The sequence below is a fragment of the Myxocyprinus asiaticus genome, chromosome 15 (assembly GCF_019703515.2).
Source record: "Myxocyprinus asiaticus isolate MX2 ecotype Aquarium Trade chromosome 15, UBuf_Myxa_2, whole genome shotgun sequence".
In the NCBI taxonomy this organism is placed as follows: Eukaryota; Metazoa; Chordata; class Actinopteri; order Cypriniformes; family Catostomidae; genus Myxocyprinus; species Myxocyprinus asiaticus.
In genome coordinates, this window is record NC_059358.1 from 23,690,866 (window position 1) to 23,717,771 (window position 26,906).

General features: G+C 38.7%; 2 protein-coding genes across 6 annotated transcripts in view; one reads left to right on the plus strand and one right to left on the minus strand.

The window, feature by feature from the left end:
- Positions 1 to 1,615: 1,615 nt before the first annotated feature.
- On the plus strand, positions 1,616 to 13,292 carry LOC127452883 (derlin-1). The gene is made up of 8 exons (XM_051718718.1): positions 1,616 to 1,971; positions 9,310 to 9,421; positions 9,692 to 9,756; positions 10,097 to 10,123; positions 10,882 to 10,977; positions 11,073 to 11,125; positions 11,266 to 11,376; positions 11,625 to 13,292. Exons 1-8 carry the CDS (start codon positions 1,819 to 1,821, stop codon positions 11,764 to 11,766), a joined length of 759 nt encoding a protein of 252 aa, XP_051574678.1. The 5' UTR covers positions 1,616 to 1,818; the 3' UTR covers positions 11,767 to 13,292.
- Positions 13,293 to 14,206: 914 nt separating this feature from the next.
- Positions 14,207 to 26,906, minus strand: part of LOC127452864 (zinc fingers and homeoboxes protein 2-like) — a 34,644-nt gene continuing 21,944 nt past the window's right edge. For 2 of the 5 annotated variants that reach the window (XM_051718671.1, XM_051718672.1), the window contains exon 3: positions 14,207 to 16,777. In XM_051718671.1, coding sequence (XP_051574631.1) covers positions 14,217 to 16,622 — 2,406 coding nt within the window. In that variant the 5' untranslated portion in view covers positions 16,623 to 16,777 and the 3' untranslated portion in view covers positions 14,207 to 14,216. Of the gene's footprint in view, positions 16,778 to 17,436; positions 17,778 to 17,810; positions 17,956 to 18,758; positions 19,094 to 26,906 lie in introns of those variants that run through there. The other 3 variants (XM_051718675.1, XM_051718673.1, XM_051718674.1) reach the window with 3 other exon arrangements.

The following is a 26,906-nucleotide window of genomic DNA, read 5'->3' on the forward strand; positions in this document are numbered from 1 at the left end:
CGTAGGGCACCAACTCTCTAGGGGGGCACCAGAAACTACATTGGCTGCCCTTACTCGCAAGTTATATGTTATTCAAGGACCCGGTAGCAGATGATCACCTTGCACCACGCCTCGCAGTGCAAGGCTGGTGTTCAAATGGCAGCTGTCTTGCCGCTGCAGTTATGTTACAATGTTAGGAGCTCTATCTGTGCTTTGCAGGCATGTTTTACAGCTGTGCTACATTGATAAAATGCTTGGCGCATGTCCCAGCATAATGTCTCCCACCATCTGTTTTCCCAATGGTCAATGCATGTGACATTAGCAGCGTTTGCGCGCACTGACTCGCTTCTCCAGAACTACGGTTATTCAAAGGGTCATATTACGGGTTAAAGGCGTTAAAAAAAAATGAGTGGCCTAAAATGAATTTGCGTTAACGCGTTAAACGCGAATTAGATGAGTTTACTAGGAAGTGTTCCACGTTAACTTCGACAGCACTAATTAAATACTACTAAAAAAATTAATCGTGCATGTTAAACACACAAATTTGTGAATTTGTACAATATCGTTTCGTAGCACGAGTTAGTAGCGTGTAATAATGACAGACTTTTTTTTTTTTAAATATGTAATTATTTCGTGAGCAGCTGACACTGTAGTGTAAAATTCTACTCATACTGATTTTACTTTCAAGCCAACCAAGAAAATTACCTCAAATGACCCATCAACGTGTAAAACGACATGAGTTGTGTAGAAACACCAATATAACTGTGGCCATTCACACGTTTGGCAAAATAATGAGGTTTGAAAGCCATTGAGATTAATTTCTGAGTCAATGTTGCCATCTAAAGGTAAAACAACGTGATTTGCCTACTCAACTGAACAGGGTGAAGCCTTTGAACGAATTTCCAAGTTTTCACTGCCATCTAGAGGAAACACAGTGTTCCTGTGCGCGTGCACACGAAGGGAGGTTAGGCTCCAGCCAGGCAGACGGAATTAGGTACAACACCTGTTTCAAAACAGTTTGGATGACACCAGAGATGAGCTACTTGTATTAAAACGAATGGAAGAAACTGGAACGCCCAACGGAAGCCAACTGTCAACGGATTTATAAAGGAAGTCCCGCCTTACAGGTAAAACAGCCAATCACCTTTTAGATACAGGCATCGCCTGTCAATAAACTAGACAACGCGCATGCGTATTAGCTTTACAAGCCGAGATTATTATTATTATTATTATTATTATTTTATTTTTATTTTTTTTGTAACCTGAGGTAAAGAAGCACAATTTATGATACCACAATCATAAATTATGTTGTCAGATTTTACTACTGATTTGAAATATGTCCTTTGATCATAATGTTGACCAACCGTTTCCCATTCAAGTAGATATGAACTGCACTGGCTTGACTGGAAATAGCCTCCCGAGAGCGTTCCAAACATGGCCGACAGAAAGACTTTGATGACACTTCAAAATAAAAGATGTTTAAGGCGTTCAGAAAGTAGCATTAAAACAGCACTTAGAAGCATATAATTGTGCCAAGGATTTGTAGATGGAAAATATATTGTTTAAATACTTTTGTATATACGAATAGAAAACATATAATATTTTTCTTTCTTAAATATCCCCCGTATTTCTTTGCATGACTGTTCATTTGACAGTCAAATTAAACAGAAAATCGCAACCAGGACGCGTCCAAGTCATGTAAACCGAACAAAAATAGAAGACTGAAATAGCATTTCAGCTTTGTGATCATAGATTAGTTTACTGAACCCGCTTTTTTCCTCAAACCCGCATCGGCGGAGAACAGACAGAGAATATCAGGGTCTCAAATCATATGGCAAGATGTCAGATATCGGGGACTGGTTTAAAAACATCCCTTTCGTCACTCGTTACTGGTTTGCTGGCGCTATCGCTGTTCCGTTGATAGGAAAGTTTGGATTGATCAATCCTATGTATCTTGTTTTATGGCCGGAGGCATTCTTTCATAAATTCCAGGTACGTTTAAGTGACATTTTAAACATGGGTGGCTTTAACAGTAGTGATGACTAAGGCCTTGTAGGCCTCATAGTTGAGTAACGTTACTCTGATGCGACACATGGGCTGAGTTCAGTAGAGCTTTACTGTAGTAAACTATATGATCATTATGATGACGAGGGTGATCGGTGTATATGCTTAAGTCGACTCAGTGGCTGCGATGTTAACCAAACATTCACACAAGTAATGATCCTTGCCTGAATTACATGGATTTGCTATTGTATTAATGTTTTGTTGTATATAAGGGAGTAGAAAAACATTTAACGTTAGACATTAAAAGTTGTGGCCTCAAGAAATGAATAGTTAATTAAATATTTTTATGGTTATACAGAGTATTAGCTTGAGAGATGTAAGAATAGGAAACAGTGCCTAAATCGTATCATATCGCGTACATTTCCATTAACAATATCCTAATTAGGCTACTACTTTCATCTTCCATATTTACGTAACTCCCCACTAAGGCTGTTATGATGGAGAAATATAATATTACTAGAGAAGCAACCCGCCGCCGTTTCAATCAAAAGTTGCACACCCACGAAAAACATTATAGTGAATGCGTCCCATCCTGGTCTGTGTTCAACCAATGACAGTTGAGTACGTGTTTAAGGTTACTTCCGGTACGGTGGGCTTTCCATGGTCTGACAAGATACATATTTACTTCCAAAAGCACTGCTTCTAACTGTGATGGCATTTATTTAAACCTCGTTTCCCATCCAATGTTTCACATTGTGGAGTTCTGCGTTTTTCTGGTGCCTAATTATGGCATTTTGCCTAAATAATAAGATAAGCATTTGAATTATGAGGAAAAAAAGCTAATTAAACATTTTTAAACCGCTCATTAAATGTATCTGCATAATAAATAGGATGTTTATTGTTTCCTGTGTCAGCCATTTCCACCAGATGGCGCAAAACGTTCTGTTTGTGGGCTAAAAAGTGCAAATGGAGTGATGGATGTTAGTATAACCACCATAGGGCTTCTCTCAAAATTATCTTTTATTTTCATCTTTATAAGTACTGAACCAGATTGCAAGTATCTCCAGGTGGTTAAATAGCATGGTAAACAAAGACCTCATAGGGAATATTATCCTTCAAAAACTGCTGTCATATAAGTCCTGAACTATTTGTAATGGCATTATACACCATTCTTAAATAAGAAAACCCCCCAATGTTATATTAGTGATAAAGGAGCTGGAAACCTACATCACACCCTTCAGTATCGTTTTGAGGCTTTACTGTTGTGCCTTTTAGCCCGTGAAGTCTTCCCCCATCCCTGTGAGTGAACTTTGGCATTTCTTGGCTGATATATTTTGGCATCATTATGTTTTTAGAATCTGTTCCCTGTGACTTATTTTTAATTTTTTTTTTTTTTTGTAAGCATTGACACCAGGCTTGCACTGTGCATTTGACCTCTTTGGAAGTCTGTTGCTTTGATCACTTGCATGTAAAAGTGTAATTGTCCCCTACCTGGCACACATTGCTAATAATCAACCTAATGTGACTCACCTTTGCAGCTGCAGTTATAGTTGTGATTAAGATACTTCAAAGTTAAGCACCTTTTAATGTGGTGTTCTGTAACTTCATCCATACCCTGTGTGGCAGATACATCTAAGTGTAATTACTATTATTTTTCGGTCCAATAGCCACAAGGAATGGACAGACTCTGGAAATCTGCCTCTCTACTGCAGTCTGCTGGCTCACAAGTAACAACACAGCCCTCAGCCTCATTATGACCTCTATCCTGATAGTACAGGTTTATGGTGTAGATACAGTAAATAAACAATAACTGCAGCTATTTAGTGAGGAAAAAACTAGAGGTCGACCGATAGTGGATTTTGTAGAAATCGATAACTAAGGTGGTGGAAAAGGCTGATAAACAATTAATCATCGATTTATAGAATGTAAAAAAATATATAAAATCTTAGTCTTATGTTACTCTGACAGGAAAAGACACAGAGTGTACAAGTGTCCAAAATTAATAAAATAATAGATGTTCAACCAAAATCCCAATAGTAACCAGAAAAAAATCAACGAGTTGGTGCATAATGCAGGTCTTCTAACTATAAATAAGCCCAAAACTCACAAGCGACTCTTATTTTAAAATGACGTACAATTATAAAATATGCATTGAAGTAAGGATAAAAATATGGATAAATATTGTCAATGATGAAAGATTTAGACACAGCAAATCCCCACATGATTGTTTTTATTTGACCTTTAGAGACCACTGTTATACTGTAAAATCAAGCCGTTCAAGCTGTAGAATCCTAAAGCACCGGTCACAGACAAACAAAGAGGAATAACAAAAAAACTACCTGCAACTATCGGCATAGATTTTGCCAATAACCGATAGTTCCAAAAAGCAAATATCGGGACGATTAATCAGTAAAACCAATAAATCGGTCTACCTCTAGAAAAAACATTGCACAACACTCTGGATAGTGCAGATAAACTACATGTGCAATATCGTTTCCTCAAAGAGAGTAAATACTTTGCTTTACCCAGTCAAGGGTAATACCAGTGAAACACAAAAGTGTTTTGTCACAGCAAACTGGTGTTAAGGCCACAACACATTTGTCTTGTGAAGAAACCATTTAGCTGTTGAGAAGCGGCCAAATAAACCCAACCTCTCCCTCTCCCCGTTCTCTTACCAGCATTCCAGTCCTGCTGTGATTTTTAACCCACTTTTCTCTGTGCTGCAGTCCACAGAGGTCACCTCTCCACACAAGTGAGCTGCCGTGATTTATGCTGCAGTGTGTGAGGGGGCCTCTGTACTGGCTAACGCAGAGCCGGTTCAGATGCCAACATCAAAGCATTGCTTCTCAATGGATTCACAGGCCCCCAGACCAAAAACCCTGCTAGTTCAGAGTATTTGTGTGTTCCTGAGAGAGAAGAGAAAGAACTGGAAGGCAGGGTGGGATATACTGAGAAAGGGAGGAGGACAAGGCGGGGAACAGTCAGTTGCAGACTATAGAGAGGCAGAAGGTGTGCATGTGTATGTTGAGAGCAAATTAAACACTGGTGGGAGTGTAAAATTTGTGCGGGGGGGTGGGGGTTTGGGGGGGGTTTACTGACCTATTTTTTTGAGCTTGGGAGTTTTACTCAACAAATGTGGATGACAGATCAGATGAGTGTCTGTCCCAGAGTGTGATGTTCAGGGTAAAGTTGCTTCATTGCAGCAGTCCTGCTCTGCCACATTGATAATAATGTTGGTCACTTGAGGATGTGAGCAGAATCAAATGTGCAGGGCAAGCACATTGACGTCTTTGAAAATCCACTCCTTTTATCAAGTTTTAGGCAGTGGTGTAAGTGTCTATGGACACTTTTTACAGACTGTGATGATGTACTTCTGCCTTAAAGGAATAGATCACTCAAAAAATGAAACATTCTCATCATTTACTCACCCTCATGCCATCTAAGATATGTATGACTTTCTTCTGCAGAACACACACACAAAAAAAGATTTTTAGAAGAATATCTCAGCTCTGTAGGTCCGTACAATGCAAGTGAATAGTGGCCAGAATTTTGAAGTTCCAATAAGCAAATAAACGCAGCATAAAAGTATTTCATAAGACTCCAGTTGTTAAATCCATATCTTCAGAAGCAATATGATAGGTGTGGGTGAGAAACAGATGAATACTGAAGTCCTTTTTTATTATAAATCTTCACTTTTGACAAATATGAATGTGGAATTGAAAGTGGAGATTTATAATAAAAAAAGTACTTAAATATTGATATGTTTCTCAGCCACACCTATCATATCGTTTCTAAAGACATGGATTTAACCACTGGAGTTTTATGGATTACTTTTATGCTGCCTTAATATGCTTTTTTGAGCTTCAAAGTTCTGGTTACCATTAATTTGCATAGTATGGACTACAGAGCTGAGATAAACTTCTAAAAATCTTTGTGTTCTTTATTAGAAAGAAAGTCATACACATCTGGGATAGCATGAGAGTGATTAAATGATCATTTGGGTGAACTGTTCCTTAAATTTAGCAGCATAAATCTATTAATAACACTTATAACATTATTCTTTGTGTTATATGAACTAGTCAACACAACTGCAATTGAGTTTCATATACAGCTGCTCAGTGAGTGGCATAAATTTGGCATCTTTTACCCCTTTGACTGCTGTGATCCATCTTTCTCTATTTTTATGTTTTCTTCTTTTGGAAAGCTGTGATGGGGGATTTTTCCTTTTACTTTTGGAGCAAATGGGAATGCAGAAATACAATTTCAGCATTCCCACATGTCCTAGAAAATCTGGCATTTTGCAGTATATTTTTCCAGTCATGGAAAATGAGAAAAATACATAAATGTCCTGGAAAATATTCAAGTATTAAAAAATGTGTCACAAGGTTTTTGTAACATGGTAACAGTTGAGACTCAGGATTGGTGTCAAATACACAAATGTAGGATGTATATTATTTTGTTACTGCCAGTGGCTGGGCATTGTGAAACAACAACAACAGTTGATTGTCATGAACGAAACTGCCTTACATACATTCTTTGCTGTCATCTCTGCTTTGCTCCAAAAAAAGAGTTTAAGTATTGATTTAGTGCAAAATATAAAAGAGATAACTGTGATGAATGTTACATTTATATAGCACTTTTCTGACACTACACTCAAAGCACATTACACAGGGGGTTCTCCTCAACCACCACCAGTGTGCAGCATCCACCTTCAATGGCAGCCATAGTGCACCAGTACACTCACCAGCAATTGGTGGAGAGAGTGGTTTATAATAACCACAGAGAGTCAGAACCTCAGTTTAACTTCTCATCCAAAGGACAGTGCCTTTTTACAGTATAGTGTTCCCATTGCTATACTGGGGCATTAGGACCTGATGAGCATCCCCTGCTGGACTCCCTAAAACCTCTTCCAGCAGCAACCTTAGTTTTCCCAGGAGGTCTCCCATCCAGGTACTGACCAGGATCAGCCCTGCTTAGCTTCAGTAGGCAACCAGTCTTGAACTACAGGGTGATATGGCTGCTGGCCATATCACATAAAATCTATTTGCCATTGGTGACAGTCGGGAGCACTTTGTGTTCATATGTATGTTGTCAAATAATTTCATCTTCGAAATGCGACATCATAAATGTGGCTTTTATAATTTCAAAAAGAAGTGCTGTTATGACAGACTAAGTGTATATATTTCTTAGACATTTCCTTGTCTTTATGGAAAATTATTATTATTCACACTAATTAACGAGTCCTTTGATCGCAGTTTTGCAACCATGAAATATGGCTATTTGAAAATGTTGTTTTAGAAATGGTGTACCCCTCATATGAGGTGCATAAACACAATTATATATATATATATATATATATATATATATATATATATATATATATATATATATATATATATATATTGTGCTCAAATGTTTGCATACCCTGGCAGAAATTGTGAAATTTTGTCTTTTATTTAAGGATAGTGATCACATGGAGCCATTTATTATCACATAGTTGTTTGGCTCCTTTTTAAATCATAATGATAAAAGAATCACCCAAATGGCCCTGATCAAAAGTTTACATACCCTTGAATGTTTGGCCTTGTTACAGACACACAAGGTGACACACACAGGTTTAAATGGCAATTAAAGGTTAATTTCCCACACCTGTGGCTTTTAAAATTGCAATTAGTGTCTGTGTATAAATAGTTAATGAGTTTGTTAGCTCTCACATGGATGCACTGAGCAGGCTAGATACTGAGCCATGGGGAGCAGAAAAGAACGGTCAAAAGACCTGCATAACAAGGTAATGGAACTTTATAAAGATGGAAAAGGATATAAAAAGATATCAAAGCTTAGGTAACCTCAGGAGAAATACAGGCTGCTCTGGAAAAAGACGGTGTGGTTGTTTCGAGGAGCACACTACTTGTTGACCCCTCTCCAAACATAGCACTTATGGTTGTGACCATAAAGCTCTATTTTGGTCTCGTCACTCCAAATTACAGTGTGCCAGAAGCTGTGAGGCGTGTCAAGGCATATTTTAACCGGGCTTTCTTGTGGCATTGGCTTCTTTCTGACAGCTCGACCATGCAGCTCATTTCTGTTCAAGTATCGTCATATTGTGCTCCTTGAAACAACCACACCGTCTTTTTCCAGAGCAGCCTGTTTCTCCTGAGGTTACCTGTGGGGTTTTCTTTGTATCCTGAACAATTCTTCTGGCAGTTGTGGCTGAAATCTTCCTTGGTCTACCTGACCTTGGCTTGGTATCAAGAGATCCCTGAATTTTCCACTTCTTAATAAGTGATTGAACAGTACTGACTGGCATTTTCAAGGCTTTGGATATATTTTTATATCCTTTTCCATCTTTATAAAGTTCCATTACCTTGTTACGCAGGTCTTTTGACAGTTCTTTTCTGCTTCTCATGGCTCAGTATCTAGCCTGCTCCGTGCATCCACGTGAGAGCTAACAAACTCATTGACTATTTATGCACAGACACTAATTGCAATTTAAAAAGCCACAGGTGTGGGAAATTAACCTTTAATTGCCATTTAAACCTGTGTGTGTCACCTTGTGTGTCTGTAACAAGGCCAAACATTCAAGGGTATGTAAACTTTTGATCAGGGCCATTTGGGTGATTTCTGTTACCATTATGATTTAAAAAGGAGCCAAACAACTTTGTGATAATAAATGGCTTCATAGGATCACTGTCCTTAAATAAAAGACAGCATGATCAGTCATATTTTCAAAATCAATGCCAAAAGTTCACAATTTCTGCCAGGGTATGCAAACTTTTGAGCACAACTGTATATACTGTATATATGTATATATATATATATATATATATATATATATATATATATATATATATATATATATATATATAATTAAAAATTACATTATAGCACTATAATACAGTAAAATATAGACCTAACTGAACAGTTTAAAAGGGGTTTTGTTTCATGACCTCTCGTGTTTTTGCCTAAATATTACACCCTTTGGGCATTTAAAATGTCCTGGAAAATTGTGCCTTGAAAAGAGTGGGAACCCTTTTGCTTTGGTCTCCCATTCACCACTATACAAGTTTGCCCTACTATTGTTTACTTCCACGTTCCAAACCTAGAAATGTGAAAAGGGTCCATTGGTTCTCTATTCCACTACTTTAATTTCCATTGTGTGTGTGTCAAGCTAGTTTTAACCCAGATCATCATAAACTACTCTGATACACAATCTCTGCTATTCGCTTTTGTATTTTAGAAGCCTAGATCCGGAATCACTTGCTTATCAGGATCTCCAACTGTGCCCTGCATCAAGTCATTGATCATTTTTCTATGCTCTCTTTACAGATATGGAGACCGATATCAGCAACATTGTATTTCCCTGTTGGCCCAGGGACAGGTTTTCTCTACCTGGTTAATTTGTATTTCCTCTACCAGTACTCCACTAGGCTTGAAACAGGTATTTTACATGCCAAATCTTCAGTAGCCTTTTTTTTTTATTTTTTATTAAGAATGACATCTGACTGAATCTGACACAGCTCAAATGTGCTGGTATCTTGTTGTCTGTTCCCTCAAACTGAAAAGAAAATTCAAACAGATTTCGGATGTGTTAAAATGTTCTCATTTTAATGTTTTACAAATCGCTGGTTAGAAACAGTGACTTAATGAGTAAATGAAATTATGAGGAATCACATCACATGCTAATCATCATCTATTTTTCCTTTTATAGGCGCTTTTGATGGAAGACCAGCAGACTACATTTTTATGCTTCTGTTCAACTGGATTTGCATTGTTGTATCCTTTCTGCCCAAACATAATACTACAATAATAATAATAATAATACTATATTATTTTAAAAGATTATGTCATTAATTGCATTACAAACAAGCGATTATTAAATGTCATCCAATTATTTGCATCTGTGCATCACATACCCATACACATTCGCTATGGATGAGTTGTCAACGAATTCAGCATTTTGGTAAATTACATTAAATATAATGAAAATAACATCCACTAAGAATGAGTTTTTAACTTCCACTCATCAAGCAAAAGCATGTTAATTTTCAATCAACCCTTTCTTGCAGTGACATATATACAGTATGTACATCCTTTCTTGACATTTATAATTCAGATAACAGGCCTAATGATGGATATGCAGGTTAGACAGATTTTTTTGTCCAAAAAATCTATCCAAACGTGAAACCATACTATAACAAATTAATATTTTTTAAGTGTTAGAATTGCCCCCAATGACTTATGAAACAGGCAATTGTAACACTGTGTTTCAAACTCAATGTTATATGGCATGAAAATAGCCATAGAAGCTGGCATAGCATTACAAATAAACACACAAGTAATAATATATGGTTATTTCAGATATGTATGTTTCTTATACCAAAAGAAGACATGGAGATTTGGAGTAGTCTCTGAATTATGAAGGAAAATGTAGAAATCATCTTTCATATGTTAAATTGCCTTAGCAGCAAACAGTTAAAGGCAGTTGTATTCATGTGAATAACAGTGATGTCTAACCATCTTTAAAGACCTTTATGTAGATTTATACAATTTACAAGAAGATATCACTCTTACTTTCATTAAGTGGTGACTCAATGGTCTCCTAGCAGTGTTTTTTCTATCACTCGACATTGTCTGACACCATGTGATACTTTATCAAAAGACCTAACCTTTTATGATTTATGAGCCATTTAAGATCTCAAGTACACTCACAGGGAGTTTATTAAGCATTTTATGTAGGCTATTAGGTGTTTCTGGGTGCTTCAACCTGACTTTCAAAAGCATCTTTAAAGCATTTTATATATATATATATATATATATATATATATATATATATATGTGTGTGTATTTTAATTTATTATTCATGTGGTTGTTTGTAATGGCTTGTTTGTATTTTTGCAGCTCCTGATGATCCCTTTGATCATGTCTGTTCTTTACATCTGGGCTCAGCTAAATCGAGACACGATTGTATCTTTCTGGTTTGGCACCAGATTCAAGGTGCTCAATACATACTATTAATGTAGCATGTTTTTGTATGATGTAGTGAGATGTGTTTTTAATTCTCCATACTGAAACCTGTTAATGTTTCACAGGCTTGTTATCTCCCTTGGGTCATTCTGGGATTCAACTATATCATCGGTGGCTCGTAAGAACCTTTTTCCCCCTACACACAGCTTCATGGTCAAATATCAATATCATTTTAGGTTTCAGCTGTTGCAAAACAATGAGTCATCATCATAGTCACATAACAACTAGTGAAACTAACCATTTCTATTCCTTTCTCAGTGTTGTCAATGAGCTGATTGGGAACCTAGTTGGCCACCTTTACTTCTTTCTGATGTTCAAATACCCTATGGACCTGGGTGGCAGGTCCTTCCTCTCTACCCCACAGTTCCTGTGAGTTTATAGTCTAGCTTCAACTTCCTTTAATCAATTGACCAATGCTGATGTGTATGAAGTGTTGTTTCTGGATAGCTGAATGGGACAGGAAAGCAGATATGTTTTATGGAATTCAAACCATCAGAGCACAAACCATGCTACTCATCAGCTAAAAAGTGTTTAAATTCTTCAACAAAACAAATGTCCTTCCATCTTGAGGTCTTAACTGTTTGTTTTATTTTCATATATTTTCATTCCTTCATCAGGTACCAGATGTTCCCCAATCGACGAGGTGGGGTGTCTGGATTTGGTGTTCCCCCAAGCAGGAGACCTGTGCCCCAGGAGCAGGCAGGAGGTGGTGGTGGACGCCATAACTGGGGTCAAGGCTTTCGGCTGGGGGATGACTGAAGCCTTTACCTTAATGCATCCATGGATAATTACTGAAACTTCTAACATCAATGCTGCAGAATATGGATTTTATATAATTTTTGTTTGTTGCTTTTCTTTTGACCTACAAGGAAAAGAGAAATGTGATGGAGCTCTGTCCCAGTGTTACTTATTTTCATTTTACACTCAATGACATTTTACACTGAGTTTCACAGTGTACAAAGGCTCTGCTAAAATACCTTCTGTAGCAGAGTTGGTTCAATGGTAAGAAATTCAGGGGACTTTGTCTTTTCCAGAATATGACAATATTCAGTGTATGGAGGCTACATATTATTTGCGCAGTCAAAAACTTAAGATGTTTCATTTCTCTATGGACTGTTAAATAGCTTATTTGTTTCAGAATGGTCATGAATTCAATCACCAGTTTTTATAAATCAACTAATTTGATTCTAAAATTCATTAGGTTTACTTTACATTTCGTGAATTGCCAATTAGAATTTGCAGATGAAAGTGCTGTGCATATTTCAGTCTGTTAACATGTAAAAAATTATGTTTAGATGCAAGCCTTGTGTAAAGGGTATCAATCCATCCAATTACAGAAAAACATCCATGCACTTTTCACACATTATTGATGATTAAACAAGTTAACAATTACCTTGTGATATATACTGTATGCAAAAACACATGCACACTAAATCTGGAAGTGTTCCCAATCATACAGTTTACTGAACAATAAGCAAAAAGAAATCAAAGTAAACATTAGCTGTTAGTACACTGGTAGTTATATTTTTACACTTCAGTATTATGACATACTGAAGTGGTTAAATGTGATTGTATGTTCCTCAAAATTATTTTGATAATGTGCTTTACACACACACACACACACAAAAAACAGCAGCATAATACAGATACCATGATATGTGCAAATGGTATAACAGTTATATCTTGCCAATATCCTTTTCAAATAAAGCAGTTAATACTGTTACAAATCGCAATCTTTACTAAATGTTCTGTTTAAATGTTTCATTTTACCGAGTGCTCCTCAATTACTGATGCTACAAAAAATTAAGAGCTATGTTGCTTGCTAAATTTATTCATTGCAGTGTCTTGAGAGAGACACTCAGGATACAAGCACCTTTAAAATGTGTTCATCTCTTGCAGTACCCTCATTTTTGTTCAATCTCATTACTGAACTCCTAAAGAGAATGTGCTCTGTTGGCTGAATTTTTACTTTGGAAATGTTGCTGTTTTTGGTAAACAATGAGACTCCAAACAAGCTTTTAATCAGATGTGTTTTACTGAATTACAGCAGACTGGTTCTTATAAAGAGCAAGCAGGATTCTTGAATGCAGTACAGTATTCCAGATACATGTCTGAACATGACAATAAAGCAGCTGCAAGAAAAAGAAATACACTGAATTGAGCCAAAAGCAGTTCACAGCTGAGTAGTGGAAATGGGGAAACTATGCCTTGGATACCTGGAAATGCCAAAATCTGAAATATTGCCAAAAATGAGACTATAACAAATAAACATAAGCTGTGCATGACTGTATTGTATTGATTTCAGTTTTGATTATGTCCGTGTGGCTCTGCCTCCTTGGCGATAAGGTACAGTATGAGAATGCAGGCTATGTGTTTATGGTGCAAAGAAAAGTCCATAATATCACCTCATTTTTTTAGGGAATTATATGTTTTTTGTTAAAAGCACCCTTGTATGTGTCCACTTGAAATATTAAGTGCCATCATGGACCACATTATGTTCTCTTGGATTTAACTATGCCAGCTTCACCAGCAGGTGGGTTGATTTTGTGTCCTCTCACAAAAATGACTGAACATTCCATTATAAGGTTTATGGGAAATGTCTTGGGATTCATAAATGTAACAAAAGTCTCATCTTCAAAATTTTGTACAAATCTGTAGAAGTACAGAAAAAAATATTTACAAAGGCCCTTTTTAAAAATAAAAGAATAACATAGCAGTCAAACTTTGGCACTCCGTGGTTACTCCGGACAGTGTTTCAGACTCTCCCAGTCTATATCTCCGATAACGTCGGAGTCCAGATATGAGATCACTGGTTCCATACACAATGATATTCCTTAATCAGCAGGCCTATTTAGTTCAGTCAAAGCAGCCTGTTTTCTTCTGCAACAGAACAAGCAACAAATGATATCTGACTTGCATACATGATGGATGAGGATTTGAAAAGAAACTAAAATTGCCACACTTGCCCCCTCCCAACACACAAAAAATGTGGGCTCTGCCCTCTCTCTCTCACTGCTAAGTTGTTTTTCTGAAGGCTAAATTACAGACTGCCGATATCCTGGGTGTCTAAAGAGCCAAAGCTCTTACATTATCATGAGAGGCAGGCATTACTTCAGGAAAGCAACACTCACTCCTCTCCATTCACAATATCAACCAGCTAGTTTACGTTAAGTAATAATATACCAGAAAAAGATAATACCTTATCCGCTTCATCCTGTCACTCTGTGCTCTGCCGACAGCACTTCAAGGTCTCGTGATACCTTCTGTGCATCGTAGTCTTTGCCATCAGTGTCAGCTGCCAAGGAAACCCACCTCTTGCCATCTACACTTGTCTGTCCATGTTGGTCCTTGCTCTTGCTGATGTCAGGCACCAGTTTACTGGTGAACAATTCAACTATGTCCTGGTTGGTTAGTTTTGACTGCTCTGCAAGCTTCTCAAAACCTTCACCTTTTTGTACCATTGTCTCTTGAAAGTGCCTCTGCAGAACTCTTTGTGCTTGCTCTGACATCAATGGGCTGTTCTGCCCATTTGTTTTTTTGTTGCTAAGATTCTGAAATTGCTCCATCCAATCTAAAGTTCCATTCTTAAGAGCAGACCTGTTGTCCTTAAACCAGCGAACAATTTCTGTACGAGCTAGCCCTGTATGGATTTCTAGTTGGTTGTACTCCTCTGGTGAGGGCCACTGGGTTTGTGCAAACGTATCCTTAAGAAGGCCAAGAGACTTGCTGTCAATGGCCTCTGGACATCCAAAGGGCGTGAGAATGGGAAGAGGGGAGTCCCTGACATGGCTGTCCTGCTCATGGACTCCATTCAGGTTCCCTCTTTGAAGATGATTCTCCAGTCGTTTTGATCCCATCGAGTTCAGCAAGGCTTGTTCTAGGTTGTCTCTTAGTGCACGACGCTCTGTAAACCAGCAGTCTATTTCATTTCTGGAGAGCCTGGTATCAGCCATAAGGTGCTCTATTTCAGCATGGGTTGGAAAGCTAGTCCTTTGGAAACTCTCTTCTAATTTTTTCATTTGCTCAGAGGATTTGCCTTTTACTCTCTCGAGAAGTGGAAACTGTGTGGCAACAGGTTTATGAGGTTGGCTGTCCTTCAAAGAGAGGTCTGTTTTAATCTGTTGCACTGCCTTTAGGTTTCCATGCCGTTGATCACTGAACCATTTTTTGATTTCTCCCCAGGAGAGGCCTGTCATCTCAATGAGACGGTACACTTCTTCATCATCAGGAAACTGGCACCGAGCATAGCTGGCAGTCAGCTCTCTGATCTGATCAGCGGGGTTTTCACAATCTGAAGAAAGGCTTGGTGTTGGAGAGAGAGATTTGGGAGTATTCTGAACAGACTGGATTATTGAAGGCCTCTTCAACTCTGGGGCAACCAGTGGTGCTGTGTGGGGCCTCTTGACACCCTGTGCTATTTGATTTGCAACTGTTAGTGCAAGAGGAGCACTAGTAGCAGAGGAGCCATTGGCAACTGGTGCCAATACTAGGCTGGATTGTCCAAGGACATGGCAAGGGACAGTCTGGATAAGCGACTGTGAAGCTTTAGTGGTCTGAGTTAACTGAGCAGGTAAAACAGTGAACGCTTGTTGAACAGGCTGAATTGTTCCATTGAACATTTTCTTTCGTGCTTCCTCAACCTCTTCTGGAGACCAGCTGATACCTTGTTTAAGCCTTTGAGTAGTGAACCACACTTTAATTTGTTCTTCTGGGTGTTTAGAGGCTGCAGTGAGCCAAGAGAGCTCTGCTTGGGTAGGATAGGGAAACTTGTTAAAGGAAGTGATAAGGGTCAGGTTGCCATCCAGTGAGGGGTTGTATTTTGAAGTGTTCAAGGGGACAGCGATTTTTGGTACTAAGTTGTAGTTAGGTGGGCGTTGCAGGGATGGCATTATATGAGAAAGGCCATCTTTAAGAGTTGCATCTGGGATTATCACTGTACCATTCACATTCACTGCAGTAATTTGCTTTTTAGGTAGCTCTGGAGTGAGTATATCTAATTGATCTCCTGGCAACCGAATGCTGTCTGCTTTTGGCTTACCCACCTTAACTGTCGAGGATTTGCTCAAAGGAAAAGCAGTGAAGTCTTCACCCGAATGAGTGCTGGCTGAATCATAAATTACTGTGCAGTTCGAACCTTCGATTGTCTGTTCTAGAATGGTCTGACTGTTGAGTTTGATCCTCTTAAACTTGAAGTTACTCTCCCCAGGATGACACTTCTCATTGTGTTCTGTCAAAGAATCAAACTTTTTTGTGTTGAAATTGCAAACCGCACACAAGTATAGTGGATTGAGTATAACATTTGGGTGGTTGGAATCGACATGCTCTTTGAACTCGTTAAGGTTTTGCGTAGAAAAAGGACAGTATTTACACTCATAGCATCCCTGGAGTTTCCTCTGAGGTAGAGTTTTAACCTCTGGTTTCTCCACCTCTGTGGCCTCTAACATAGAGTTCATAGAATTCTTTCTATCTGTCCAGTCCTCACTTGACGACACATGTGAAGATCCATTCTCCTCTGTACTGTCTACACAGGAATCCATTTCATTGGCATCATCTGCCGCCACCAAGTCATCTGGTCGGATCATGCAGGGTGTTGTTGACTTTCTCCGACTAGCCATGGTCAGGGAGTAAGGCGGTGCAGTGCAGGGGGAATCTGTTGATGGGCAATGGGCAGGTCTTGGTCTGGTGAAAGATCAGTAAAGGATGATTCCGCTGACTCTGAATGTCAGCTCCAATGGAAGACTTCATGAGACTTCATCCCAGACCACACAGTCTAATCGAAATAGAAAACATGCAAATAAAGTGTGACTGACTGACATAGAGAGCATGTATTAGAATTATTAAGGTAATATAACAGATCGCTAAACAGTAGAGGCAGTTTGTGTCTATAAGCTCTTTTACACCATCGGGCCGAACGGTTACGAGCAGAGTGAGTAACGGTTCTAAATGCATTTTCACTCGAGCATGGTTCGGTACGGTACAATGAAAAACCACCCCCAACCTAGAATTTTCAGCATGGTTAGCAAAGTATACTTACTGCAGAGAACCGCTCTGGAGGAAGGGCTATACTGACAATGCAACTCTTGACTGGTCACATGCCAAGACAACCCATTCTAAACCCGCATAACAGTGTTAACGAGCCCGGATCGATACAAAACGTCAGTTATGCAACAAACTGTTCAGCCCGATGGAAAAGTGCCTAATATTTGTTGTTTCAGTATGATTAGCTGGATGTCTATCAACACAAAGACTATACTTTTTTTAATTTTTTTTTTTTAATCACAGTATTAATATTGGTTATCCCAACAACCACAAAGCATGATTTAGCGTAAAAATCACCACAAGGACTTAAGTTACATGACTATAATTATGTCTACTGCATAAAACCATTTAGAACCTCTTGTGCTGTGTATTAAAAGCATTTTTACATACTTAAATTAGAAGCATCAGCATTATGGTGGACAATCTGGATAGGAGGGACAGAAACTTCCTGTGCTAGGCCAAGCACATCTAATCCAGCATTAGACTTCAAGCCTGTGCTGCCCTCAGCAGATTTCAGTACATTGGAGACTGATTAAATATAGATGGACCCTGAGCATCTCATATCACATTATATCCTGCAACATCTAGACAAACCTGGGACTTATGCAAGGATCCTATTTGTGGACTTCAGTTCAGCCTTCAATATAATTATGCCTGATCTTCTCTCAACCAAACTGACCCAGCTCTCCTTGCCCACCCCAATCTGTTGATGGATCACCAGCTTTGACAGATAGGCAACAGCTAGTGAGATTGCGGAAACTCACATCTGGGACCCTCACTATTAGCACTGCTGCTCCTCAGGGATGCGTTTTCTCTCCACTGCTCTTCTCCCTGTACACAAATGACTGCACTGCAAAAGACCCCACTGTCAAGCTCCTGAAGTTTGCAGACAACAACACAGTCATCGGCCTATCCGCGATGGTGACGAGTCTGCATACAGAAGGGAGGTTGATCAGCTGGCTGTCTGGTGCGGTCACAACAACCTTGAGCTGAACACGCTCAAAACAGTGATGATAGTGGACTTCAGGAGAAATCCCCCCCCCCCAATCCTGAACAGCACTGTGGCAGCAGTGGAGTCATTCAGGTTTGTGGGCTCTACCATCTCTCAGGACCTGAAGTGGGACATCCACATAGACTCCATTGTGAAGAAGGCTCAGAAGTTGTACTTCCTTCGCCAGCTGAGGAAGTTAAACCTGCCACAAGAGCTGCTGACACAGTTCTACTCGGCCGTCACTGAGTCTGTCCTGTGTACATCTATAACTGTCTCGTTTGGTTCAGCCACCAAATCAGACAGTAGGAAACTACAACAGACAGTCAGGACTGCTGAGAGGATTATTTGTGCCCCCCTGCCCACCCTCCAAGACCTGTACATCTCCAGAGTGAGCAAATGTGCAGGTAGAATCACTCTGGACCCCACACACCCTGCCCACTCCCTCTATGAACTGTTGCCCACTGGTCGGCACTACAGAGCACTGAGCGCTAGGATATCCAGGCACAAGAACAGTTTTTACTCTCAGGCCATTTTCCTCATGAACAATTAAACTGCTTCAGGACTCCCCCATAGTGCAATAATGTAAATACCCATCTCATGCACATATGTAAATTCACATTAAATAACTGTACATACCCCTACCTTGCACATAATTACCACTTGCACATGTACACACGCCATTCTGTTATATGTCCTATTATTTGTCTATTTATACTCTTACCTTGTTTTATATTCTGTCTCTTACTGTAATGTTCTGTGTGCACTTGTTTCTCCTAATCACCAAAAAAAAAAAAAATATTCCTTGTGTAAATGAGAACACTTGGCAATAAAGCTCATTCTGATTCTGATATAATGACAAGGTGTCAGCTGTGTGACAGCGCTTCACTTTAGATTTGAAAAAATGCAGGACCTAAAAAACATCACTTCAGCAATGCAGCAGCACTTGAAAAGATGACATCCGGTTTTCACAAACCCGCCGTACACACATACACGGTAAGCTGATCTGCATGCGATTGTGGTGCTGCGTGTCCAGATGCACAAGAGAAGTTGAGCCCTTCATCGCCATGTGGGACACGCTAAACTCTGCAAAAAACACATTGGAATGCTGTCTAAACCCATTTATCCACAGAAATGTTTTGCAATATAGGCTTTTATGAAGCAACATAAAATGTCATGAAAATTATTCGTTACACACGCAGTTACGGATGTACAAACACATTCTGTTCAATAAATCTGATTGAATCCAGACAATTTAAGAAGGTTATTTTCAGCAAATTATCGTTTTAGTTCGGTTCTGTGTAAATTACCATTTAAATGTAATGCGATCTTTCTCCTCATGTAAATTAGATTTCGTGATGATAGTTTAAAAATAGATCGTAATTCCCCATTTCCGATAAATATTTAATAGTTTATGGCCATTATTACAGGTAAAAAAACTTTATTTGCTGAATAAAACCGCAGGTCTGTCTGTATGCTGTCAGTCAAAGCTCAACACAGCCACAGCTGTGCATCTCGTGCCCCACAGACGCAACTTAAAACTTTGGCTTACGTGAGGGAGACATATCTCCACATGTAAAATTATTACGTTTTTACTCAATAAGGAACTGAATGTCCACATGCTTACGGGCATTTTACATGGTACGTGGCAAGCGACAAGCTTTTGCGATCTGCATGTAGCACACGCGCAACAATGCCTGCAACTGCTGCAGCTCAATGCAAGAGTGAAAATTTCTCATACGATTCACTGTGAATATTGTATTCCATTTTGCATACAAGCAATAGTTAAAAAAACAACAAACAAATAAAATGGCTTTTATCTTGCTATAAAATAGTTTAACCAAATTTAGTATAACTTATCCTCAATAAACAAGATTGTTGGGCAGACATTGTTTCTGAAAAGATAAACTATTTTATTTCCATGGCCTGTTTTCCCATATACGAGTTCAAAACTAAAATGGGTAGATCATGTTAAACTAGTTAAAGAAAAAAGTAGATCTTGCATTTAAAAAGCTGGGCACACCTGGAGAAGCCAATCTTTGTCAGCTTGAATATACATATTTTTATATTATAGATCTGCTTTGGGTGTCTGCTGGCTTCAGATAATGTTTGCACAATTGTTCTGTTGTTGTTAATCAATCGTAAAATTCAACAAAACTTAGGCTAATTAATGCATTTTGGATAAACGTGACTTCATCTCAATTTTATGCAATCTGAGTTATATAATTTTTCCAATTAATCAATTAATCGTCAGAACAATTGGCAGAATACTCGATTATCAAAATAATAAATAGTGACAGCCCTAAATTGTTGTGTAGGAACGTTTGTTTTCCTTGTACACCAGGAAAACAAACGTAAAGGAAAAACAATTCCCCACACTTTTCATACCCGTAAAGTTTTCAAAGACAGGATATGACACTGTAAAGAAAATTCAAAGTCACATCAGTACAAGAGCAAATGACAAATGGTATCTCAATATAAGAGTGGTTGTGGCGTTGTGGGCTAAAGCATAGAACTGGTAAGTAGAAAGCTGACTGTTTGATCCCCAGAGCCACCACCATTGTGTCCTTGAGCAAGGCACTTAAATCCAGGTTGCTCCGGGGGATTGTCCCTGTAATAAGTGCACTGTAAGTCACTTTGTAAATGTAAATGTATAACATCTCAATAACAAGTAGGTTGGCAGAGATCAGATTAAACAAGAGTTTATTTACATCCACTACTGACTGCTGTAATGTGCCAGTGTTAGTTCTAACCAGGGACTAAAAACGGTTCAAGGAAGAAAACGAAAACAAACGTAATTTTTAGCAGAATGTAACCGAAAACTGAAACAAAGTGATTTTCAATTGTTTCGGAGTGAAAACGTATTTTTAAATGCTGAAAACTGGTTAATTTTGTTCCGATACTTTTTTCATGAAACCAAAGGGTTTATCACAGTAAATTTTTGAAACTACACCACTTCATGTTGGAAAAATGAAACATGCTTTGATCTTGAAGGAAACTACTGCATCACACATTTCTTTGTGGATGCTGCATTCTGTGAATGAATACCTTTTTAACAACTAGGTATAATTACAAGGGATGTCAATTTTCTGACATTTTCATAATCAATCGTAGTGGAAATTAATGATCAATTAATCGTTAACATAAATACTACAAAACTAACGCAGAGTACTCCAAATATTATGTGCATGTAGCATACTGTTAATCTTAATTAAATAATTACACTTAAGAAATGGGAGCCACGTGACACCATGCGAAGATCAGACGTTTGAACGGCTAGCTCTGCACACTTTGCTAATTTTAACACTTTTAATGACAAACCGTAATTCGATACACTCTGTTCCATAACTGTTCAAGGAGGACAATATGTCAAAGACTTCAAAATCCTTGGGCTCTGGACACATTAAAAGACACTTATGTGCTCAAGCTGACGCTCCCGAGCAGGCCGTGAGTCAATTTAGTTGGAGAGGAGCAGGAAATGCGGCGAGAGATGCTGAACATGTCGGCAATGCTGATGAAGGTTGTTGCTGACTTGAGGATCTTGCTGTAATACATCGATCGATCACAGCCATGGAGGCGAAGTTCACTGATGTGGTTACAAGAGTGGGGGATGTCGAGAAACGGATCGATTACCTGGAATCAAAGAGGGAATTATCTTCTAATCCGCTAACAACCAAGGTGAATTTGGAGTGTGTCTGGGAGAAGTTGGAAGACATGGAGAACCGTAGCCAACGGAATAACGTCCAAATCATCGGAATTCCTGAGGGCAAAGAGGGACAAGATATGATGAAATTCCTGGATGGGCTCTTTCCGAATCTGCTCGACATAGCAGGCCATAAACTGGAAATTGAGAGAGCTCATAGGGTTCCTGCTCAACGATCCATGGAGGGAGACAGGCCCCGATCAATTCAGGCCAAATTTCTGAGATCATCCGATAAATATATGGTGTTACGCAAAGTGAGGAGTAAAGCAAGGCTTTCTTGGAAGAACCACAGCATTTTCTTGTTCCCAGACTTTGCGAATTCGACAAGAGATAAACGTGATTGATTCAAGGAATGCAAGAAACTTTTACATCAACAGAAGGTCACTTTTGCCACTGATATTCCCGGCCAAATTGAGAATAGATGCTAAGGATGGCCGTAAATCATTTACATCCCCACAGCAAGCAATGTCCTTCATAAAGTCAATGGAGTGAGTGAGTCATCTTGTTGTGCTCATGTTGCAGCCGAGTAGACCGGCTCACTGAACATTCGCTTGACTGTTTGAGAAACCTACGTGCCTCTTTTTTTTGTGCAGGTTCCACCTATTGGCTGGAGTTTGTTTTATAGATTATCTTTTGCTGTGCAATTCTGTCTCACAAAATTTCTATAGAAACACCAGACTTGAGCAATCCAATGGCCAAGTTATCGCAGGGGTTCTCATATGTGTGCATGGACTGTTCGAGTTTGGAGTGATGGACGCCAGTTGGCGTTGTCATGTGCGGGGTTAATGCGCACGTTTTTCTTTTTTCTGTTTGTTTTGTTCTGGGGGATGTTCAGGTTTTGTAATAATGTTGGAATGTGGTCTTTATAATCTTGTTTTTGACACACAAACTATTTTTTCTTATATGTCAAAAGTTAATGAGTGGATTGCCTCTCTCCATGTGGAATGTGAATGGGTTGGGGCACCCCATAAAAAGAAGATTATTTATCTTCTTAATTGTAAGAAATATGATTTGACACCTTTCTTCGCAGGAAGCTGAAAAATTTGGGAAGATATGGGACAATGTTTTATTCTGGCTAATATTTATGCTCCTAACGTTGATGTTCAGGGCTTTTTTATAGATCTTGAATGGATGTTGCAAGCCACTGGCACCCCTTATGATAGAATATTGGGAGGAGACTTTAATCTTTTGATGGACTCAGTCCTTGATCATAGTGAAGCAAAAGTGTGTAAGCCCCCTAGAGCAACTTTTGAACTTTTTTATTTTTGGGAGTAGCACACACCCCCCTAAAGAGGCAGATGCTTTGGGAGAGATGATTGTGGCTTTTGGAAAAGGTCATGAGGCATCAGTGTACTACTCCCTGTTAATTCAGAGTCTGGTGGACGGAGCCTTAATTTCTCGAGAGTTTGGGAGAAAGATTTCAACTTGGCATTGGAGGAAGGAGTGTGGGCTAAGATTCTTAAAAACATTAAGTTGCGTCTAGAGATGCAAGGGTGCGTCTTATACAATTCAAAATTTTGCATAGATTTTATTGGACCCCCTCTAGACTGTATAGGCTTGGTCTTAAAGACACACCCACCTGCTGGAGATGCCAGTCGGAGGATGGAGACATGGCTCATTTTTATTGGTGGTGGGTCAAGATCCAGAAATTCTGGTCGAAGATTCCGAATTTTGTGTGTGACGTGGTTGGCACTTGGGTTTTGTTTTGCCCCAGACTTTGTGTTCTGGGCGATGGGGCGGTCATCGAAGTGGGGGATGGCCATATAGAGAACTGGGTTCTGACCTGTGTGATGATCGCCAGGCAGGTTATTTTGAGGGGTTGGAGGTCAGCTGGTGCGCCCCCATATCCGGAGTGGTGCACGGAGGTGGGGAGGGTGGCAGCTTATGAGGAGGTGTCATTGGGAAGATGGGGTGGCTTGGATATGTTTATATGGAAATGGGGCAGGTATTTGGAGTTTTTGGAGGGCTCTCGGGTGGGGTGTGGAGTGAGTAGTGTAATAATGTTAGTATGATTATTATGTGTGTGTATGTATGTATGTATGTATGTGTGTCTGTTTGATTTTTATTTCTATATATTTACTTGTTTGACCACAGGGTTTCTTTTTGGGGGGTGGGGTTTAAATGCTGATTTTATTTATATGTTTTGCATTTCATTGTTATTGTATGATTTAATAAAAAAATGTTAATTACAAAGAAAATCAGGGTTATTCCACCAAATATTGATTTCTGAACTCTTCCTAAATTAAAACATTAGTATTGTGTTGTTTAAAAATGAATATGAACTTTGCATTATTCAAGGTTTGAAAACACGGCATCTTTTTTGTTATTTTGACCAGTTGTCATTTTCTGCAAATAAATGCTCTAAATGACAATATTTTTATTTGGAATTTGGGAGAAATGTCAGTACTTTATAGAATAAAACAAACATTTTCATTTTACTCAAACACATACCTAAAAAAAGTAAATCCAGAGAAACTGACAATTTTGCAGTGGTCTCTTAATTTATTCCAGAGCTGTATGCATGTATGTATGTATGTATATATATGTGTGTGTGTGTGTATATGTGTATATATTAGGAGTGTAACGGTTCTCTGTAAAAAACGAACCGTATGGTTCGCCATCCATGGTTCGGGAAGCACTGGCACCGTGGTCGGTTCACCTCAAGTTTAATGACACATCTGGAGCACAAGTTTTGGTCAAGAAAACAAAGCGTCAAACAGACAGCCACAGTTACAACCTCCGCTAATGCACCTGAATGGATACGCTCCGCCTGTGTTTCACATGGGTCATCTTGATGAGCTGTTCTGCAAGCACTGTGTGTAGTTGAAAATGGCAAGTGGAGAAAATGAGCCACTGATAGAGAAGCCCCCTACGTTTCTACTTTCTGGGAACATTTTCTTTTTGCAGTCAATTACAACAGCTATGGTTGTAAAAAGACGTTTACAAAACAGGCACTGTTTGCAGACGTCGCTTGACACGAGTACCATATACTGGTAATACATGTCAATAACACGCATGAGTGTTTATTTAAAACACGCATGCAAGTTCTTCCTGTTTCCTTATGCGGCTTTAATCTATCGCGAGTGTCAATAATGCGCTTTGATTAATGCCGTTAAGATGCCATTATAGTAATACACTAATACATAATTAATCATTTACGCCGACGTCACCCAGGGAAAGAGCCGCAGGTGAGCCGAAACGGCACACACTTCCTTCCAGTGCTAATTCGGACAGACATGAAACAATAACTAAAGCGTTTGGGGTGTTCATGTAGGATTACCACATATGATTAAAATACTTGAGCAGCATTATCAAAACATCCGTTCTCGTATGCATTTTAATAGCAAGGTTATTCCTTTTATAGTGATGTACAGCTTCCGAATATATGCTGAGATTAATTTGAAGTGCACTTCATGTTGCCGCATGTAGCGTATTAGTGCAGGTATTAAGTTAAAATGTTAATTTAGTAATTAGAGAAAATGTTTTTTTTTTTTTTAGTTAAGCTACCCTGACGAAAATTAACCATAGTTTTACTATAGTAATACTGTAATAACCATGACTGCTGTCACCATGGTTTTCTGAACAGAAATCATAGTTTTGATACAATTAACCATGGTTTTATAACAGTAATACTGTAGTTTCTATATAGTAACCTGTAGATTCTACATAGTAACCATGATTTTACTAAATATTGTAACCATGACAGTAACCATGTTTATATTGTGGTTACTATGATTTTACTTTTTTTTTTTAATATTATTATTTTTTTTTAAATCATAACATGCTGTGTAAACATGGTAGCCTACATAACATACCGATTCTCTGGTGCTGGTGAAATGTCAGCTGAATCTGCTTTCCCAGTGATCATTGATGTAATTGTAGGTTGAAATGGAAAAAAGGAGACCAGCAGATCAAAAGTGCTTTATGTTGTGTTGTACTTTATCACACTATCACAGTGTATGCAGAAAACAATGTCAATTTATAGAGAAACCCTCCAACACTGATTACACTGAGCCCACTTCATCTGTGCCTTTCTTCATCTGTCATGCGTACAAGACATGACATGCAGCAAAATCACCCTCTAGTGGCGGATGACTGTATAGACAGCCTTTTCAAAGTCTGCTGGCATTAATACTGAATGCATTTGTCCTGAAATTAATTGAGGATCGATAAGCTTAATCAAATTATTAACAATGATTAATCGATTAATCATTAACATCCCTAATAATTACCACATATACTGTACAAGCGAGGCTAATCCAGATGCAAGGAAAACATTGAGATAAAAAGTAAATTTCTCAGTTGTTTCCAAGTCTTCACTGAATTATTGTTAGATATGATGCATCAATACAGATTTGATCAGGGTTTTTCCTGCATAGAGAATGAGGCAGCCGCCTCCGTCAAATTTTGTGTCGCCTCCAACTGTCGACGAAACTCAGGCAGGCACCTGACCAGCCTTCATTTGTGACAGCCAGGTAAGGATAATGTTTGTCCTAAACTTCGACATTGTTTGCCACTGCTGTGAAATTAAACCACTATAAAAAATAAAAAAAATCTCCATAGAGCCAGCAGAAATTAAGCTTAACAACAAGCAAGTTAATCAGGTGTTGGCTCAAAATAGCATCGTGCAGGGTTGGAAATGCCCCCAAAATTCAATATTTTAATTGCTCCTGTGTGAGTTGTTTTTTATATTGATAACATAACATAGTCAATCCTCTGTGGTCACCAGAAGCGTCAGCGTGATCACCTGACTTTTTCCCTGATAACAGCAGAAAGAATTACTTCGTCATTTTTGGTCATACAGATAAGAATAAGACATCATTCGAAACTATAAAGGATTTACTTTTATTTGGGTACACTCACAATAACAGCAAAACATTGTGGTTTTGTAAAATAAAACTTGGTCTCCGTGAACTTCTGTCTGGAGCGCGTCACGAAAATGAACCGAAACTCAGCGTATACTTGCCTTGCAGACATGAGAAATATGTCTATAGAAAGCTTGAATTGTCTACTTTTAAATAGGGCTGCCCCCGACCAAAGATTTTCCTAGTCGACTAGTAGGAGTTAATTTAAGCCATTAGTCAACTAGTCACACGTATATGATATTAATTTAATTAATTAAATATATATATTTTGGGGGGGGGGGGGGGGGCAATCAGAAAATGGTTT

Excerpts from the sequence above, each read along its gene's own strand:
- LOC127452883 (XM_051718718.1), top strand. The coding sequence starts at position 1,819 with ATGTCAGATATCGGGGACTGGTTTAAAAACATCCCTTTCGTCACTCGT. Across the intron at positions 1,972-9,309 it reads CATTCTTTCATAAATTCCAG|ATATGGAGACCGATATCAGC; the intron begins GTACGTTTAAGT and ends CTCTCTTTACAG. Across the intron at positions 11,377-11,624 it reads CTCTCTACCCCACAGTTCCT|GTACCAGATGTTCCCCAATC; the intron begins GTGAGTTTATAG and ends TTCCTTCATCAG.